General features: G+C 33.7%; 1 protein-coding gene across 1 annotated transcript in view; it reads left to right on the top strand.

Annotated features, from left to right (window-relative positions):
• Positions 1-18,552, top strand: part of LOC117716054 (uncharacterized) — a 35,345-nt gene extending 16,793 nt beyond the window's left edge. The window contains 3 exon segments of the mRNA XM_076940997.1: positions 15,828-16,872; positions 16,874-18,380; positions 18,382-18,552. Coding sequence (XP_076797112.1) covers positions 15,828-16,872; positions 16,874-18,380; positions 18,382-18,552 — 2,723 coding nt within the window.
• The last annotated feature ends 3,150 nt before the right edge of the window (positions 18,553-21,702 follow it).

Raw genomic sequence — 21,702 nt, 5'->3', positions numbered from 1 at the left:
GCTTGGAAAATATTTTAGACAGTACACATTTGCCTGGAAAACGTTTTTCCAGCCCTTTACTCTGAGGTAGTGTCTATTTTTATTCCTGAGGTGTGTTTCTTTTATGTAGTAGAATCATTAGCCTGTTTTAGCATCCGTTAATTTGTGTGGTTTTTGGTGGGAAATTGAATCAATGATGTTCAGAGATAGTAATGACCAGTGATGGTTAATTTCTATTATTTTGTCATAGTTTTTCTCCCTCCCCATCTCTCTCCTTCCCTGTCTTTTTCCCTCTCTTTCTCTCTCCCTCTGTCTCTGTCTCTCTGTCTCTCTCTGTTGCTGTCTCTGTCTCTGTCTCTGTCTCTGTCTCTCTCCCTCTCTATTGTTGTGGGTGTGTATTTTTTCTTAGTATCACAGGTTTTGTTTTTGATAGTATAGAAATACTATATGCCTGTCTCCTATCTTCTTGGATGTAGTTTCCCTTTTTGTGTTGGAGTTTTGCTTCTAGTATTTTGTGTTGAAATGGATTTGTGGACACATATGGTTTAAATTTTGATTTTTCTTGAAATATTTTGTTTTCTTCATCTATGGAGATTGAGGGTTTTGTTGTGTATAGTACTCTAGGTTGGCATCTGTAGTTTTTTAGAGGTTGCAATATATCTGTTCAGACCCTTGAAGCTTTAAGGGCTTCTTTTGGGAATTTTGGTATAATTCTGATGTTTGCCTATGTGTACTACCTTTCCCCTTTATCTCTCCTCTCATAATATCCCTTTCTATGTTCTGTAGAATTACTGTTTTGTTTGCTATGCAGTGGGAGGAGTTTCTTTTCTGGTGTATTTTAATTGGTGTTAAATAAGCTTATTACATGTTTATAGGCATGTCTTTCATTTGTTTGGGAAAGCTTTCATCTATGATTTCATTGAAAATAATTTCTATTTTTTGGGATAGAACTTTCCAATTTCATCTATTCCTCTGATCCCTAGGTTAAACCTTTTCATGGTATCCCATATTTCTTGGATATAATCATGTTAGGATTTTTTAAATATAATAATTTCTTTTTTGATGTATCATAACATGTATCCTCAATGGTTAGTATTTCCTGGAGGCAGTTGCATACAAAAGTACTATCTAATTACTAAAACGATGTGTTTTTATTTCACCATGTCTGCCTAATGAACCCATACAGTTTATATAAAGTCCATTCTGTCATTCTTAAGCTGCAATCCTGTTTTATAGAGTTTTTGCCCTTGTTGTGCTATGAATCTAAATAATTTTAAATGTAGTATAATTTTTCCCTAAGACAAAGTATTTGAAGTATAATCCATATTACTTGAAAAGTACAAAGAAAATTTGAAATCTCTTTGTGAACTAGACCTTCATCTTGCATTTCTGAAATTTCTAAACTTTTACCTCATTATGATGTGAAAATCATAGTAGAATGAAAGAGAAAAAAGAAACCTATGGAAAATTCCAGTTAATCCTTGAGGCACAATCTGAGTTCTTATTAGTACTTTTTGTAGACTGATAATACATCATATCAGTGAGTTTTGCAGGTAAGCACAATGTCTCTCTTCGTGTTGTGCAGTATTTTCTTCAGAGAAAGTAAATGACAAAGTATTGGGTAGTAAAGATGCTTTTAATATAACACTTTTTCAGCCTCTGATCAGCTCAAAGTTGTCAACATGGATGATATTGTTGGAGGCTGAAGTTCAGCTGCATTCAGTGACAGGTGAAGGTACTAGAATTGGTGCAGTGCTGTTATATTTACATGTGAATAGTGTTTTTAACAATTAATCCAAAGGAATCAAACTCACTTTAAAAGGAAACAGGTAAGAAAATATAATCAAGGTTCTCTCCTTAAAACAACAAAAATCATGGTATTTTATAATGGGAAATGGAAGCCAAGAATAATATCTCGTTGGAAACAATAGTGAGATAGGAATTGATTGCCTTGTTACTTCTCAGCCACAGGCTAGTGTTTTGTTTACCTATTATCAGAAATAATTTCAGCTGGGGATACCTCACAGACCCTGACCATTATTGTAAATAAAGGCGTCATTATATATATATATATATAGCATCTTAGGCAAAGGTAAAGAAGGCAAAGCGTAAATATCAATTTTAACTATATTCAGCCTCCATTTAAAATTACAATCTGCCTGCTAGTTACATAGGAGGTCACTACTGCTACCTACCTAGCTCTACAGAGAAATACACCATCTTCTGGAAAAACAGAGCAGCTGATGTCAGAAAAGGATTTTTTTTTTTTTTTTTTTTTTTTTTTTTTTTTTTTTTTTTTTTTTTTTTACTTCTGCCTATATAAGCTCATGATCTCTGGAGCAGTTTTCTGGCAGAAGGCAAAGAATTGTGATTCTTGCTTTCCACACTTCAGTTTTATCAGGGACAGGGCAGAGAATTGGCTACCTATCAATAAAGAGTAGTTTCTGGAGTAACTTTCATATAAACTTTTGTGAGACATTCCATTCTGAAGGAGAAAGAAAAGATGTGTTCTCAGGTAAATATGTGCATTGGTATGGGACATGATGACTGTTTTTACAGAAATAACCTCATTATGATAACATCCAAACTTTCACTGTGCTAACTCACATTTACAAAAAAACCCTTCATATTATTCTCTGTTTTAATTTATATAATAATTTATGTAGCATATTATTTAATAAATATTTAATTTTATTATATATTAAATTATGTAATAAATGTATAATACATAAATAATATGGTGTATATTAAGTTATATAATGAATACATAATAAAAACATATATATATAATAAGACTGAGAGCCTATTGGCATAGGTCTCAGCTTTCCTGCTGCTGCAATAAAATTCTCAGATTGTATTGACCCAAACCATGAGTTTATTTTTGTTGCTAGTTCATAACTGCTCTTTTGTTACTGCTATGAAGCATGCTATGAATTATATAAATATCTCTGCTTTCTCGTGGCTAGAAAACCACCATTAGATCATTTAGGGGATTATGCCATTTGACCAAGAAAAGTGTCAACATCCACATGTTGAGAACTGCTAGACTATTGGATCTTTGCAGAGAAGTCAAATACTCTTTCTCTCAGATCATGTCATCAAAAATTCATATTAGTTACTGATAACATACAATTTACATAGGTAACTAATCTTTTCTTGGGTCAAATATAGAACTTAGCCTATAGACTTGAGGGAAAATGGTTAATTTTAATTTCAGGGTCTACTGACATTCATTGATGTGGCTATAGAGTTCTCTAAGGAGGAGTGGGAATGTCTCAATTCTGCTCAGAAGGCCTTGTACAGAGATGTCATGTTGGAGAATTACAACAACCTGGTTTCTGTGGGTAAGAATATTTTTATTTCATAACTACCACTTCACCTCAAGAATGTCTGAAACTTATTTTAGTATTTGGATCTGCCTTCATTAATTATACATAATTATTAGTGACATATTTACAACTAATATATTACCTAAATTTATTTTGATTTTACATTTACCGTAAGGATCCTTCAATCTTAGATACTTATTTGTAGGCAGTCATTATAATTCATATGTGAATCCACTTTGACTTCCACAGTTGTCTTTATCTAGTGTTATAATTTTAAAAAGATATTCAGAGTTTGAAAAAGAATTGAATTATGAAGAGTCTAAATTATTTTGGAACAAAAGTGATTATAAAAAAGTCATTCATGCATTTTTAAGTCTCCTTCATGTTACATGCATGGTACATTCCTATGTAAGTACCCAGGCACATTCAATGGTATATTGTTATGTATATTTGAATATACAGGTGTTACACTTTCAAAACCAGAGGTAATCATCTGTCTTGAACAACGAAAAGAACCCTGGATTGTTGATGGAGAGAAAAGAGAAGGAAGAGAACCAGGTAATCTGAAATGACATATTATGGGATATGATAATTTTAAACCAATGTGCAATCTAGTCCTGAATTGTGGTTATTATTTTATCTTAAATCTATCTTACATAGAGATTATTTCTCAGCATTTAATTCGGAGAACTGTACCAAAGAAATGTAAACCATGGCTATTGTTTGATTTTTTGCCTTTATATTATTTGAATAGTTATAGTTAGAAATGTAGTATGTAATATCTGCTTTACAAAGTAGTAAAAGATTATTTTGTATTTTAATTGTTATCATTATTTTTCTGTTGCATATATATGACAAGCACATTTGAGTAATTATTGTTTTATTACCTTTCTAAAGACTTTAATAAAGTATATTTTGCTCATATTTTTCTTTCTTTCATCTCCTCGCAGATTATTTTCACTTCCAACAATAATTCAATATCTTAGTTCTCTGATTATTTGTGTTCCGCCCCCCTCTCTCTCCCTCTCTCACTTTCTCTTGCATTCTCACTTTCAAAAAAAAATAAAAAAAATAAAAGTAGAAGCCAAAAATGTATTTAAAGATGGAGTTATCTTTGTACTGACAACTATTTGTGAACATAATCTATGAAATATAATTAATATAACTAACATTGCATCATAGAATAAGACTGATTTTCCCTCTCCAAGAGATTATATACTTTGGATAGGTTCTTATATCATAGAAAATTTTCTACCCAATTTCTCCTTCTCAAAGCTGGGGTCTTATTTGCCTTGAACATGTCCTGATCTTTTGAATATTGTCACAATGTCAGTGAGTTTGTATAGACATTAATCTTGTTGTATCTGGAAATGATATTTAGCATCATTAACCACCTATGGCCTACAACATTTTGTGTTTTATCTCTTGTATTGATCGATGAGCAGTGATAGGAGGGGTGTGAAAAAGATAAGTTCATAAGACCAAGTCCTCCAACATCTCTCAGTTTTTTCATTGTTCCAGGTGTTGACCTCCACATTAAGCTTCTTTATTGACGGTTGATTGCTGCAAAGATATACTGGAAAAACAGTATACTTTTAGGAGACATATTATCATGAATTTAAGTTGCAGAAATAATAGTAGATTATAATACAAGACCCAGGAATGATTTGCTCTCAGATTATTGGCCTCATATACAGTTTCAACTATGGGTTTTAACTTAAACAACCACCATACTCTCAAACAAGCTGTGGTAAATAATGCCAATGTATTTATGGGATGATTTACAACAATGAGCATATCCTACACGAAGGTCAACATTGGACATCACAAAATAAATAAATGAATAAGACTAATAATTAATCTTGTCCTCCTATAGCAAAGTAGTACCTGAAAGTACTATGAATGTAAGTCAGTAAGCATGAAATATGCAGTTTAATATTCTACTCAATATTTCTAGTGTTTTATGTATTTACTGTCTTTGTCAGTGGACACATATCCTCAGGTTTAAAATGAAAATAAATATGTCTAGAATTACTGTGATATTTCAGTGGACTAATACTCAAAATATTACAACCCATTGCTTGTACTATATGCAATATGTAGAGACATGTGATATGTAGCTTTGTATTGTCCATCTTAACTTGTGGCAATGTCATTTAAACTGTCTTTCATATGCATATGTGTTAGGAAGCTTGTGTAACAGTAATATTCCATGTGGCATTAAAAGATGTGAACCAGAGAAATGGTGCAGAAGTTAGAGCTGATTGCATTTTAATCGTATGAATTGATTTCAATCTCCAGAAGCCACCTAGTAGAAAAATATTCTATAAAGGATTTCCTGATTACACATATGCCTACACACACACAACACACACACACAACACACATCTATACACACACACATACACACACACGTGTGTGTGTGTGTAAAAATGTTAAAATTGACCCTACTGTGTTATTGATCTCCACGATATTTCTTCTCTATTCTATGCCCCAGCTCATGATATAATCTTGAGTATATTTCTTTTATCTTCTATAAAAAACAACAAGGATATTCTAGTCCCTAACTAGCTACATAGATATTCTAAATAAAACAGATATTGCCATATCTTAAAAAGCTAAATTAGCACATGCAATTAAGCTTGCATTGTTTGTTTTCTCAAAATTACTCATTTATATTGATTGTTCCTAACTTTATCCATTTATCTAAAAATTCCTTAAACATAAAATAATATAAAGTTTCATGAATCCTAAAAGGATCTTGTATATACAGCTTAAAAACTGTAAGTCAATATAAAATAGACTGTTTAAATCATACAGAAATCCTCTGATGATAAAGAAGTTTCCATCAGAGCCACCCAACTAAAGAAATTCTATGGCACATGTTAGAATGAATGCCAAGTTCTTTAAGTTTTTCTTCAGTGTAAAAACTCAAGGAACTTTTCAATGGTTTTCCCTTTACAAAGTAAAAATGAATTTATTTGGTCCAAAAATCTAAACAGAGATAATTGAGTCTCCGTAATCCTTATTTTTTTAGCATGCAACATTTTTATTGGATATTTTAATTATACTTCAGATGCCATCCCCTTTCCCCATTCCCCACCCTTAGAAAACCCCTATCCCATGCCCCCTTTTCCTTTTTGCTTTTATACATTTTTTTAAAAAATGTTAATCAAAGGCTTTATAAGTTTGGTATTGCTCAATCAGAGGTGTAATCCACTACCCAACCTAGATATATCAATTATCTTTGACTGGTGGAGATAGATGAACATCTGCCCCCCATTTTATGTAGTAGAGGGAGTGTCCAGGTGTTCAGAGGTCTCTATAAATTGGCTAAGTTTTAGAAGCTATGCTTTGTGCTTCCCACAATTATAGTTAACTCAGTCATTCTGGATTTCTGACGGGGTTGAAAACTTATAGCCTCATAGCCAATTCTGGCTATTTACCTTAAGAGACAAGATTTGAGTGGATGGTCGTCAGCTGACATACATCCTAAATCCAAGGAAAAAGCCAGGTTCAGAACTAAGTCTTTTAGTTAGGAGAGACGACAGAGGTTCTGGTTAGTCAACAAAATGTTGGGCTGGGTATGAGGACTATCTTGTACCTCAAGGGTACCAATTGGCATAATTATGCTCTAATTGTATTTTGAGAGAAAAGTTTCATTTTAACAGGAAGGGGGATATGTAGGAGGAGCTAAGGTGGGAGGAGTACTGAGAGGAAGAGAAGGAGTAAGAAGAGGAGGAGAAGAAGGAGAGGAGAAGCTAGGTGATGAAAGAGAGAAAGAGGGGAAAGAGGCAATTCTTGTCTAGTGGCTGTCTCACCACAACTGGAATAACTCCAAAGATGCTCAATTTTTTCTTAGAATTCAATATAGGAAGCTGTCAGGAGCAGACAGGTCTCTAATCAAAATGAACATTAATACAAAAATGTTTGTCACGTCAATTCTGTGGATTTCTGATGTTTTGAAACCCAACTATCCATGTAAGGTGATCTGGACTGTTGTTTGTTAACTGCACTTAGCTATCTCTAAATAAAGCATAGGAAACACCCTAACAATAAACTCCAAGCCATGAATTTGCTATAGTCCCTTAACTCACAGGCTGTCCATCTCAAATCAGTTAAAAAGAGTTAAAGAAGGACTGGGTCTAAGCTTTGTATTCCTAAATGTGTTATACTGGTACAATGCCTATGAGAGTAGCAATATTCATCTAACTTTTATATCAATAAGAAGCTCATGCCAATGAAAACCTTAAAATTTGTAATCAAAGTAAATTGGTGCCATTTAAGAATTTATATCTTCATCTTGATAATAACTGTACAGATTTCTACTAATAGGTTATAGCTATGCAATAAATCCTAGCTACTCCTCTCTATTCCCACAAAACCACTACTTTTCCCTAGAAAGACAGCCCAACATTTACCACCTTAGTCACCAAGCCCAGGGAATAGGGGCGCTGGCTCTTCATTAGCTTCTTCAAGCTGATTATGGGCATTGAGATATTAGAAGAGGAGTGGGGGGAAGAGCAAAATGATTAGCCTCTGATGCTGTGTCTTCACTGCATCCAGATGGAATTCCCAGACCTCAAAGGTTTGAGCAGGTCTGCTCAACTTGCTTGATGAGTAGATACACCAAGGCTGATCATTCTGCAATATACAATTCTCAAAACAAATTTTAGTATCAAGATAATTCTTTTAAAAGAGGGCTGACATTTTATTAAGGATGTTGGTTCAAACCGCTTTTCTTTTTTTCCCCTCTTTTATTGGATATAATATTTACATTTCAAATTTTATCCCCTTACAGCATTCCCCCCCACCACCCAGGAAACCCTTATCCCATCCCCCTCCTCCTGCTTCTATGAGGGTGTTTACCCACCTACCCCCCATTCCCCCTCCTCACCCTCACATTTCCCCCCATACTCAGTGTTCAGACTTCATGGTACCAGAGGTCCCCCACCTATGCCCAACAAGGCCATCCTCCCCTGCATATACAGCTGGGGTCATGTGTCCCTCCATATGTGCTCCTAGGCTGGTGGTTTAGACCCTGGGGAGCTCTGGCTGGTTGGTATTGTTGCACTCCTCATGGGATGCTAAATTTGGTAGGAAAATATTTTGAAAATTAACTCAAAAACATTTACAAATGATTACCTACTATGTTTAAGTTGGTTTCATTCCAGAGAGGAAGAGGTATTTCAACATAAGTTAACTAACTACAGTAATAAAATGAGTAAACAAACTACAACACAGATACCACAGGATAATCTCAAAAGGCTCTGAAAAGGCCTGTGACAAAATACAGAATCATTATGTTACATTTATAAACAGACTAAGGATAGTAAAGGGAGGTTTAAACAAGCCTGGTGTAGCAACATTCTTCGTGGAGAGAATTTCAAAGCAATTCACTTAAAATCAGGGACAGTAAATGTCCATATTTTCCATAGATATTTAATATTTTATGAAATCATATCTAAAGCAATAAGACATTGTAATTAGTTTTAGATAATAAACATAGACTAGGTATTATTTGATAATAATTTTATATATAAATTTGACATGGCATTTCTCAGTCTTTTAATCAAGTTTGTGTTGATCTGTGGTTCTTTTTAACAGCATTGTCATCTTTAGTGACACAACACACACACACACATGTGGTGTTATATTTATATATTATAAGGTATATAAATTCTACATATGCAATGAGTATCATATACAGATGTTAGGGGCCAACTTTTAGCAGAAAGCAGCTATCAGCTTTGAAGCCATCTTGAGCCATATTCCTCTGACATGAGACTTGGATTACAATAGCCTACAACAGCTGAGCACACTCCGATAATCTTGGTTCAGATACCTTGGGTGTGTGAGAATAAAGGTGTGTGAGATTAAAGGTGTGTAACTTAAGAATGTGACTTAGAAGTGTAGAGATCAGATTTAGAGACAAGACCTAAGGGCATGATTCAAGGTGTGACTTAGAGGCATGGCTTAGAATTGAGACATATAAAAGGCAGAGGCAGATGGTAGAGAATCAGACTCTTTAGATATACTCTTTAGGGAGACTCTTTGGAGAGTACAGCTAGACTTGGGTCTGGACTAAGAAGAGAGACTGAAGAATAAATGGGATTGAATCACACTCTGTCTGGTCTCCATTCTTCAAGTTTGTCCTTACTCTCTCTCTTGCTGAACCCTGACCAGTGAACCGGAGCTGCAGCTTGGGTCAGGATACAGTGGCCACCCCAAACGCGGGTCATCCCAGGCCTCAACAATTTGCTCAGGCCTCAACATACAGACATATTTATTTTGTACAATTTTAAGTAAATGTAAAACAATATTTCTATGTGGATTTACCAAAACTACCTTTTTATTATTTCTCAAAAAATCTTACTTCTTTTTCTATATTGATCATTTGCCTGCTCCTAATTTAGAAACTCTTACCCATTCCAATTTTATATTTCCTCTATTTGTCTCCATCAGTATCTGTATAATTACACTACACTAATAATTTTTAGGAAAATGAGCATTAGTTTCTCACTAGATATGATCAGCATCATGGGTTTTACAATACAGAGAGTTCATCACTTAAACAATACATTGTGACAAACAACAGGAACCCATTCAAGAGATGTTTTTATGTAAATATAAATACACATAGCAAAAAAATACACATACACACACATACACATGCACAGGTACACAAGTGTAGGCTCTTAGAATATAATCAAAAGAAAAGAAAAGCTTTTACATGAGAACGAAGGTGGGGAATGTGGAGTCTTACCTGGGACATGCTGGGGATAAGAAGGGATGGTGAATAGGATGATGTTACTACTTAGTTAATTAAATTAAGTTATTTTTTTATCACTTTACATAAAGCTTTCTTGTTATATGGGTATTCCTCTTGTTTGATTAGATTTGTACCAAGGTATGCCATTTTACTTGTGGCTATTGTGAAGGTAGTTATTGTACATATTTCTTCTTCAGGCCATTTATCAATTGTATGAAGGAGGGCTACTGAGCTTTTGGGTTAACTTTATACTGAGTCACTTTACAAAGGCATTTTTAGTGTAGGAAGTATTTGATGGAGTTCCTCAGTCATTTACATATACTATTACATCTTCTGTGCATTGCAATATTTTTCTTTTATTCTTTTTAAAATTATTTTTTAATCATTTTATATATTTCATCTCAAATGTTGCCACTTGGTTTTTCTTCCCAAAGTTCTTCATCCAGCTCCACACACATTCACCTCTGAGAGGGTGTCCCCCCTTCCCTGTTCCCTGCACACCAAGTCTCTACAAGTTTAGGCACATCCTCTCTCACTGAGGCCAAACAAGGCAGTCCTTTGCTACATATGTGCCAGGGACCTTGAACCAGCTTATGTGTGGTCTTTGCTTAGTGGTTTAATCTCTGGGAGCTCCCAGGGATCCAGATTAGTTGACACTGTTCATCTTCCTATGAGGTTGCCTTCCCCTTCAGCTCCTCAATCCTTCCTCTGTTGCTTCCATAGGGTTCCCAACCTCAGTCCAATGCTTGGCTGTACATATTTCCTTCTATCTTAGTCAGTTGGGGGTAGAGTCTCTAGGGTGCCCACTATGCTAGACTCCTCTCTGCAAGCACAACATGGCATTAATAACAGTGTCAGGGTTTGGTGTCCACCAACAGCCCAAGTTGGTCACTGTGTATCTTTGCCTTTACTTTCTGCTCTATTTTAGTCACAGAATTTCTTTTTCTCAGGAACAATTCTGGGACAAATCTTTTAAAGGTGGGTCAGTGAAATCATTCCTCCTCTTTTACAATTTATATCTTCTTGCTCTCCTTTTGTTGCCTGATTGATCAAACTAGAAATTAAAGTAGTATGTTGTGGATAGCCCTAGCCTCTTGTTGTCATGGTAATTCCACTCCTGGGAGGGGCTGCGAAGGAGGAGTGAATCTTGTGAACCTTCTGTCCAATCAAATTTGTTAAATAAAGGCTAGAGCCAGTGATTGGGCAGTAGAAGAGGAGTAGGAGGAGCCAGAGGCAGGGGAAGGGGAGGAGTCAGAAGAGCTGTTGGAGGAGTTGGCAGTTGGGGGAAGAACAGACGTTGAAGAAGATCATGACCTAGGAAACTGCAAGTTGTAAGAGATCTCATAGATGGGGAATAGAGTAGTTCAATGGTAAATCTGCCCAATCTAGGCATACAGCATACATCTGTAATTAATTGAGTTGTGTCTTCCTTGACTGGACTTCAGTGAGTCGGAGATTTACCACAACATTAGTATGCTGAGGAAACAAAGAGAGAATAGACAGCCTTATCTTGTCCTTGACTATAGTAGATTTTTTAAAAGTTTCTCTCAATTTAATTTGATTTCAGCAATTGGCTTGTTCTTTATTGCCTTTCTTGTATTTAGCTATATGCCTTGTATCCATGATCTCTGAAAGACTTTACTATTAAGGGGCATTGAAATTTGTTAAAGGATTATCATTGTCTACTGTAATAATCATGTTTCAGTTCATTCAGTTTGCATATGCGGTGGATTACACTGATAGATTTTCATGTATTCAATGACCACTTTATTCCTGATTTGTTGATTGCACATTGACTATGTTGGATGATGCTTTTCATGTCTTCTTGGATTTTTGTTTGCAAGTATATTAATGAGTATTCTGCATCATTGTTCATAATGGAAATTGGTCTGAAACTTCCTTTGATTGGTGTGTATTTGTGTTGTTCAGGTATCAGAGTGAATGTATACTAATAGAAAAAGTTTGGCTCTGTTTCTTCTGTTTCCGTTTTGTAGAATAATTTGAGGAGCATGGATATTAGCTTTTCGTTGACATTATGGAAGAATTCTCTGCTAAAAGCATCCAGGGATGAGCTTTTTGATGTAGTTGTTTTTGTTGAGAAATGTTAATGACTGCTTCAGTTTCCCTAGTTGCATTGTTTACCTGATCTTAACTTTGGTATGTGGAGTCTATCCAGAAAAGTATACATTTTATTTATACTTTCTAATTCTAGGCACAGAGCCTTTTGAAATAAGAGTTATTGATTCTTTGGATTTCCTTGGGTTTGTTGTTATATCCATGTTTTCATGTCTGATTTTTCCATTCAGGATGTTTTCTCTCTGATTTTTAGTTAGTTCAGCTAAGGGTTTGTCTGTCTTGTTGATTTTCTCAAAGAACCAGCTTTCTGTTTTCTTGATTCGTTTTCTTGTTATCTTTGTTTCTAATATTTTGCTTTAAGTTATATGTTTTCTTTCCTGCCATCTAATCCTCTTTGGTGTCTTTGTTTTTGTTTTTGTTTTTTTTTTGTCATTGTTTTTGTTGTTCTAGTGCTTTCATGTGTGTTTAATTTGCTAGTATCTGATGTATTTATTTTCTTTAAGAAGGCAGTGTTAGGATCTTTCCTCTTAGCATTGCTTTCTGTGTATCTCATAAATTTGAGCATAGTTTGCCTTAATTTTCAGTGAATTTAAAAATTCTTTATTTTTTTATTTCTTCATTGACTTCAATGTCATTGATTTAAGAATTATTCAATTTCTATCATTTTGTATGAATTCTGATTTTCTATTGTTGAAATCCAGGATTAATTCATGGTGCTATAAAAATATACAAGTGTTTATTACAGTCTTCTTGTATTTAATGAAGCCTAATAAATGACAAAGCATACAGTCAATTTTTGGGAAGGTTCTGTGACCTGCTAAGAAGATTATATATTATTTTTTTTGTTCTGTATATATCTGTTTTGTCCATGTGATTCATAATGTCTGTTATTTTCTGTTTTGATTGTTTGTCTATTGCTGAGAATTGAGTGTTCAAATCTCCCACTAATATTGTGTAGTGTTCATTGTATGTTTTGAGCTTTTGTAAAGTTTTTTTTTTAATGAATGTGGGTTCATTTGTTGTGTAAAAGTTCAGAATAGAGACTTCACCTGGTATATTATTCCTTTTATACATATAAAGTGTTGTAACCCATCTTTTCTGATTATTTTGATTGAATATCTATTTAATTAGATATACAAATGGCTAATCCAGCTTGTTTCTTGTGTTTATTTGATTAGAACAACTTTTTATCAAGGATTTCTTCTGATGTAGTATTTTTCTTTGTTACTGATTAAAAAAAAACATTTTGATTAAAAAAAAAAATGAAATGATAGATCCTGGTCACATATCCATACATTTAGTCTGGTTTTTTTTAATAGGAAAATTTCATCCATTTATATTCACAGATATTAATGAGGAGTCATTGTTAGTATCTGTTATTTAGATATTGTTGTGGTGTGTGTGTGTGTGTTTATGTGAATGTGTGTGTTTATGTGCATGTGTGTGTTTGGTATTTCTTCCTTTGCTTTTTCTGGTGTGAATTATTTATGTCTTGTTTTGGGGGGGGGGGTGTATTTACCCTTCTAGTGCTTGAGCTACCCTTCCACTATTATTTATAGGACTGTATTAATGGAAAGTTTTTATTGTATGAGCTTTGCATATGGATTTTTTTGGTTTTCTTCATTGGTGGTAATTTAATGTTTTGGGGGATAAAGGTTCTGGTCTGATATCTGTAGTGTCATATGTCTAGGCACTTCCAGCTTACAGATTATCTGTTGAGAAGTCAGGTGTAATTCTGATAACTTTGTCTTTATATGATATTTAGCCTTTTTCTCTGGCAGCATTTTGTATTCTTTCTCTTGTACTGTACATTTAGTCTTCTGGATCTTATACTATGAGGATTTAATTTTGGATCCAATGTATTTGATGTTCTGTAAACTTCATGGATGTATGAAACATATCTTTCTTTAGGATGGAGAATTTAATTTTCATAAATTTGTAGTGAATAATTTTTGTGCCTTTAAGCAGGGAATCTTCTCTTTCTTCTATTCATATTTTTTTGTGATTTGACCTTTACATACTTTTCCAAATCTTCTGCAAATCTGGTGTTAGAAATATTTTAGACTTGGAATTTTCTTTATCCAACTTATCTTTTTCTATCATATCTTCTACATGTTTGATTTTCTCTTTCATATCTTTTATTTGGTTGGCGATACATGTGTATAAATATCCTGTTCTCTTCCCTAGGTTTTTCAGTTCATGTTTTGCTCATTGTTTCTATTTTTCTTTTCAGATTGTGAATATTTTTATTTATTCACTTCATCCATCTGATTGTAATTTCCTGTATTTCTTAGTATCCATTTATTTTCTCTTTAGGGATATCTACATTAGATTGTATTTTCTTACTTTAGGGGAATTATTCATTTTTAATGGTCTCTATCATCTTCACAACATGAAATTTAAGACCATTTTCTTGCAATTCAGGTTTGCTAGTATATACAGGGTTTGCAAGTGTATGCAGTGTTTGCAAGTGTATACAGTATGTACAGTATATATATTCTGTCCTCTTGTTGTGAAATAGTATTTTGGGTATTGTTGAGTATGTTTTTCTCATGTTGCCACTGGTTTCTCATGTTGTTCACCGTTATTGGAAGGTCTGCTAGAGTTGCTGCTGTTCTCTGGGATTTAAGGTAGAGTTGTGTTGCCCTGTGTGGCAGCAGCATTTTAGAATTACTGGCCAAGCTGCTAATGCTTCGTGGCTTCAAACTTTTTTTTTGCTCAGGAAATGAGCTGTCCTTAAGGGACAAAGCTAGGGGTTTCTGATGGCTGCAGGAATCTGGGATTGCAGGTAGTTATGTGTACTGAAAGATGCAGATCTCTTCTGTTGTACTTGCCAGGAAACCTGTGTGGCAGAGGTTTAGGGACTGGGAAATCTCACATGGTTGGGCTGGGTGGCAGCAGGCCTCCAAGGATGCAGACAGAGCTGTCTTCCAAAGAATGATGTGCAGACCAGGGATTCAGAAATGTATTTCAAAAATAATGTTTGACTTTTCAAATTTTAGTTTCAGAATATCATACTTTAAATTTAAACATACTGTTACATATGAGTATTTTAGAAAAATTGACTTTATACACATGATTAAAAATTCTCAATGTTATATGAAATTTATCTGTCTCAGTGAATTTTCTTTAAGATTTGAGAACAGTTTTAAATCTTCATTTCTCATGTGCCTGACATGATTTTTAACTGGTACACTTAGATTTTTATTATGTTTCTTTCTTACAAATAATCTTTGTGATGTTAAAACCATTAATTAATATTTGACTAGGATTCAATCCTAAAATGAGTATTATACTTCTTTACTTTTGTCATTGTTTTTTTCAAGTGATCTGAAAAATGATTTGTATCCATATTAATAATTGAGAATCATAATGAGGAGGAAAAATTACTCATGGGTGATAGTTAAAAAAAATGTTTCGAATAAACTTTTACTCTGAATAATTCCTGATGACTTTTGTATATATTAGAAAATATATGATATATTTCATGAAATGTGTCTTAACCTTCTTTACATTTATGACATTTGGTTCATTGGAACAATGTTTCTGAAACTCTATGTTATGTCCTTTTGCTTAAATCCTTTGATTAGTGTTATTTTATGCATTATGCTTGTTTATTATTTTCATCCAACTCAAAAATGTCATATAATGGTTTACTTTATTTCTTTCAGCACTGTCCTGTGGTCATAACAAGGCACTCTTCCCAAAAGTGTGTATAGAAAATTATTTCCAGAAAGAAATAACACGACAATTTGAACATAATTACCTTTCAGATTTACAAAGAAAGAAGTTCTGGGGATATAGAGATAGCAGTGAGAAGCATAAAAAATGTCATCATGGAAATGTTCTGCTGGGGAAACACATCTATTGGTTTTCTGAAAAGGATAAAGAAGCTTCAGTCTCTCCTGGGAGAACTCAGTCTGAGTCACTCCCAATTATACAGTTAGAGACTGCTCTAATAAAATGTTCACAACAAGTTTTGAAATACAACTCTGTTCTACACACAAATGTAGAGCCATTCAAAAGTGATATTTGGATGAATAAACTAGATTTCTGGAATTATTTATCAAGTAACACATTAGTAGACAATATTAAACCAAGTTATGAACAAAGAAGTTTTTGGAGACAAGAAAGTACTGAGTATCATGAATGTGAAAATTATTTCCCTAAAAATTTATTGCAGCTCTGTCAACCAGTAAATCTTTGTGATGAGTTCTACAATTTAGATCCATGTAAGAAAATGACCATGTATGCAATGAAACTTGGATCATATCATGAGAGAGATGCTTCTGCAAATGCAAACAGATTATATGATATCAACATAGGCTATCAGAACCCATTAAGGAAGTATTACCTAAACATTCTACATAGAGGTATTTTATACAAAGGAAATATCTTACATGATTCTCTTCATAAAAGAATTACTAGTAAAAATAAGATAAGTAATTCTGTTTCAGAAATTCAAGACAACCCTGAAAGAAGACAGGCTATCTCTAATAACTACTATCAGTTATCTTTCCAACTTCTGGAATATACCACAGAGAAAATTCACAAATATGATGATAATTATGGTATTTTAAATCAATCCTTAATACTTCAGTTATATAATGCAATGTGGATGAAAGAAGATGACAGCCGATACACATGTGATGCTTACATGAATGCAACAATTGAATCATCAAAATTACAGAGGGATAATATAAACCATATTAACAGAATTATTTTCAAGGACCTAACGTGAAAAATTCTTGAATTTTTATAAATATATATTTCCACATGTTTCAGGTCATAAAGGAGAAGGCACTCAGAAAGGCAAAGTATTTACCCAGACCCCAAATATTCAAGCTCACCAAAGCATCCATAAAAGAGACAAACCTTACAAATGTAAAGAATGTGGGAAATCTTTCTCCTGTTTCTCAAGGCTTAAAGTTCACCACAGAAACCATACTGGAGACAAACCTTACAAATGTAATGAATGTGGAAGATCCTTCTCCCATTCATCATGTCTTAGAGTTCACCACAGAATCCATACAGGAGACAAGCCTTACAAATGTAATGTATGTGGGAAATCCTTCTCTCATTCCTCAAGTCTTAGAGTTCACCACAGAATCCATACAGGAGACAAACCTTACAAATGTAATAAGTGTGGTAAATCATTTACACAGTCCTCAGATCTTAAAATTCACTACAGACTCCATACTGGAGACAAACCTTACAAATGTAATAAGTGTGCTAAATCATTTACGCAGTCCTCACAACTTCATACTCACTACAGAATCCATACTGGTGAGAAACCTTACAAATGTCATGAATGTGGGAGATCCTTCACCTATTCCTCAAGTCTTAGAGTTCACCACAGAATTCATAGAGGAGACAAACCTTACAAGTGTAATAAGTGTGGTAAATCATTTACAACGTCCTCACAACTTCAAGCTCACTACAGAATTCATACTGGAGACAAACCTTACAAATGTACTGAATGTGGGAAGTCTTTCACCAGTTCTTCATATCTTAAAGTTCACCACAGCATCCATACTAGAGACAAATCTTACAAATGTACTGAATGTGGAAAATCTTTCGCCCATTCATCAAGTCTTAGAATTCACCACAGAATCCATACAGGAGACAAACCTTACAAATGTAAGAAGTGTGGTAAATCATTTACACAGTCCTCACAGCTTCAGACTCACTATAGAATTCATACTGGTGAGAAACCTTTCAAATGTACTGAATGTGGGAAATCCTTCAATCAGTCCTCAGATCTTAAAATTCACTACAGAATCCATACTGGAGACAAACCTTACAAATGTAATATGTGTGGTAAATCATTTACACGATCCTCACAACTTCAGGCTCACTACAGACTCCATACAGGAGACAAACCTTACAAATGTACTGAATGTGGGAAGTCGTTCACCCGTTCCTCAAATCTTAAAGTTCACCAACGCATCCATACTGGAGACAAACCTTACAAATGCAGTGAATGCGGAAAATCTTTCGCCCATTCCTCAAGTCTTAGAAATCACCACAGAATCCATACAGGAGACAAGCTTTACAAATGTAATAAGTGTGGTAAATCATTTACACAGTCCTCACAACTTCATGTTCACTACAGAATTCATACTGGAGACAAACCTTACAAATTCAATGAATGTGGGAAATCCTTCACCCGTTCTTCCAGTCTTAGAGATCACCACAGCATCCATAATAGAGACACACCTTACAAATAGTAAGAAGTGTGGTAAATCATTTACACAATACTCACATCTTTTCATTCAGTATAGAATTCCTACTGAAGAGGAATTACATTACAAATGTAATGAATGTGGGAATTCTTTCACCCATTCCTCCAGTCTCAGAGTTTACCACAGAATCCATGTAGGACACACACCTTAGAAATGTCATAAGTATGATAAATAATTTACAATGGTTCTTACATCTCCAAGTTTACTACAGAACCCGCTTAGAGTTCAACCCTATAAACATAAAGGATGTGGCAAATCTTCTATCTGGTGTTAATCTCTCTAAGGTCATCAAAGAATCCATACTGGAAAGCAATCTTATAGGTATAATGAATTCAGGAAGTCCTATTCCTGTTCCTCAAATTTTCAGTCTCACCAGAGAAACCTTACACTAGACAAAACTGAAAAATGTGGTAACAGTAGACATTTATTTCCAAAGTCCTCAACTCTTCAGCCTCATCACTATAATCCATCCTGGAGACAAACCTTTCAAATAATGTTGGAAATCGTTCACCCTATCCTCACATCTTCATGGTGACCACAGAATCTGTGTTGAAAAAAAAAAAAAAAAAAAAAACATTACCAATGTAAACAATGTGGAAAATCCTACACTCAGAAATCTTATTTGCAAACCAAATTTAGCATGCATACTAGAGGCAAACCTTACAAATGTAAAGAATATGGCAAATCATTTATCACAAGTTCAATCCTTAGACCACAAACAAGATCCATGCAAGAGGCTAACATGATAGGTAATTACTCTTCTAGTATTCATTCAGAAATCTGTTGTTTACAATGAGAAATGTATTCATAAGAATTTAAATAATGTTGAAACCTTACTCATTATCAGAGAACTACCACAGGAAAGTCCCATATTTCATTAGGAATTGGAAACATTTTACTCAAGAAGAGCTCATATTATTAAGTATTTATTTGGAAAAAAAATGAAAAAAGTTCACCCAGTACTAATCTGACATCATTAATTAATCATGGTATGGAGTTTATATTCTAACAAATTAAAGAAATAGTATTTTAAAATGTAAGGATTTAAGTCAAGATAATATTAATAACTATCCTAATAAAAACCAGTTGTATAGTGTTGTGTATGTTTTGTTAGTCTTTAAACTTTTTATAGAGTTTATGTTATAGGTAATTTTAAAACTCAAACTTATTCCTTCTGTGTCAGTGTTTTCAATAAATACATTACAACTATCTTCTATTAATTCTGCCTTGGTGTGATTAGTATTCATTTTGTGCTAGGATGGTATCACTCTCATCCTACAATTACTCATTAAGAATACCAGAAAATCATGTCTCAAAAAATTAATTTGATATCTTTAGACAAATGCCAAGACAGCAATTATGACATGTATATATCCTGAGGAGAGAATCCCTGAAGTTTTCTTATAGTGTGTGTGTGTGTGTGTGTGTGTGTGTGTGTGTGTGTGTGTGTGTTTTATGGATGAAGTCACTGTCATTTCAAGGAACAGAACTTCAGGTATATGGAAAAGTTCAAAGTTGACCCATTGTTGGGTGATGGGATTGAGGATTTAATATGATAAATCCTCCTGTGCACATATTTTGATATTCATTGTGGGTGCTGAATATAGTCTACTATAGAATTCTCCTGCATAGAAGTTTTATCCAAAATATTTGTCCCCTAGAGAAATTGGTTATCCTAAATGAACCAAAACTGCCTCCTTCTTACATATATACATAATAAACCTGTCTCTCTACTTCTTTGTGGCTATTGACCTGTGTCCCATGTTAAACTCTGTGGAATAAATCTGCTGAGCTTTCTGGACACAGTGATTCAACATTGCAGATCATATCACTGGGATCACATCTGAATATAGCTTTTCAACAGAACCCTTTACTTTTTGCTCTCTGTCTTTTAAATATTGCCTTGAGACAACACTCAGATCTATTAATGGAAACATGCTGAAAATGACAAATTTTAGACAATATTTTTTAAAACATGCAGGAAGTACTTTGAGTCTTTTAAATGAATAGTATTAATAATTTTATTAAGGATGAAAATTGCCAGTGCATTAAGTACTAATTATATCAGTAAGACTTCACAAATAACATTTTATGAATGTAGACAGAAAGAACTTTATCAAAAATGAAAACTATACTTATAATTGTGTCTTTCACAAGTCTGTGCAGAGAGATTTTGGAACTCCAAGAGAGAACTGTATTATTGAAAGATAGCTATCTGTAATCTGTCTCCAGCAGAACATAGGCAATCATCTTATAATCCATGATTTGACTTTGAGTTATTCATTACTGCCAGTTAGCCTTTCCTGAAATTTCCTCTGAAAGCCTAGTCCTTAGCACTTCAATTCAGGTTTGGTTTCTTGAGCTGTGCTGAATAATTTTACTTCTATAAAATCCAAGTTGTAAATTGTTGACCTTACTTTCAAATAGATAAATAGATGATAAAAAATTAGAATATACATAGATATGTAGTGGATATGTTATATGTATATAAATACACTTACATATATATATATATATATATATATATATATATATATATATATACCTATGTAATCTATGAATGTATTTTCTGAATAAGATTCCACATATATACATATACACATACACATTCTAGCCTTATTTCTATGTACTTTATCTATCCTCCATCTATAATTATGTTAATATAGATAGGATATAAATATAAGTTTTTTATATATGTATGTATGGGATATAGATATAGTTATAGGTTTAGGTATAGATATAGTAATGGGTAGAGTCTATGATTGGATATAGTCTATTCTAATAATTTCAGTATTTTGCTTTTAATGTTTATGCTTTTTAATCCCTTTAGATAATTTTTGTAAAATGTTAAAAGCACAGTTGTGAATATATCTATAATTTCTGGAAGGTTTTTTAGTAGAATATAAATAGGAATACCTGGATTTATATTTTCATTATAAGCATCACTTTCATTTTCTTCTTTTGCTTCTTGCACCAGGTAGAATGTAGAATACAATATTTAATAGGTAGTGGTAAAATGGACATTAGTATCCAATTTTTTAAATAATGAATGCAATTGCTTTAAGTTGCCTTCAATTGGCATGATGTTGGCAGTATGATTTATATCTGTAGTTTTAAAAATTACTTCAATAATTTATGTACATCCAAAATTCTGTGTCTTTTCCAGTCCCACTTCATAGTGTCCCTCCTTCCATATCTGCTCCCCTTCTTCTCTGAAAAGATATGCCCCTCACCCCCGATAATCTTTCATGCTGCACATCAAGTCTCTGTGGGGTTAGGAACTTCCTTTGCCATAGAAGTC

This window comes from Arvicanthis niloticus, chromosome 10 (genome assembly GCF_011762505.2).
Source record: "Arvicanthis niloticus isolate mArvNil1 chromosome 10, mArvNil1.pat.X, whole genome shotgun sequence".
Lineage (NCBI taxonomy): Eukaryota > Metazoa > Chordata > Mammalia > Rodentia > Muridae > Arvicanthis > Arvicanthis niloticus.
Note: the sequence above shows the minus strand (reverse complement) of the source record. Positions and strands in the feature narration are given on the sequence as shown.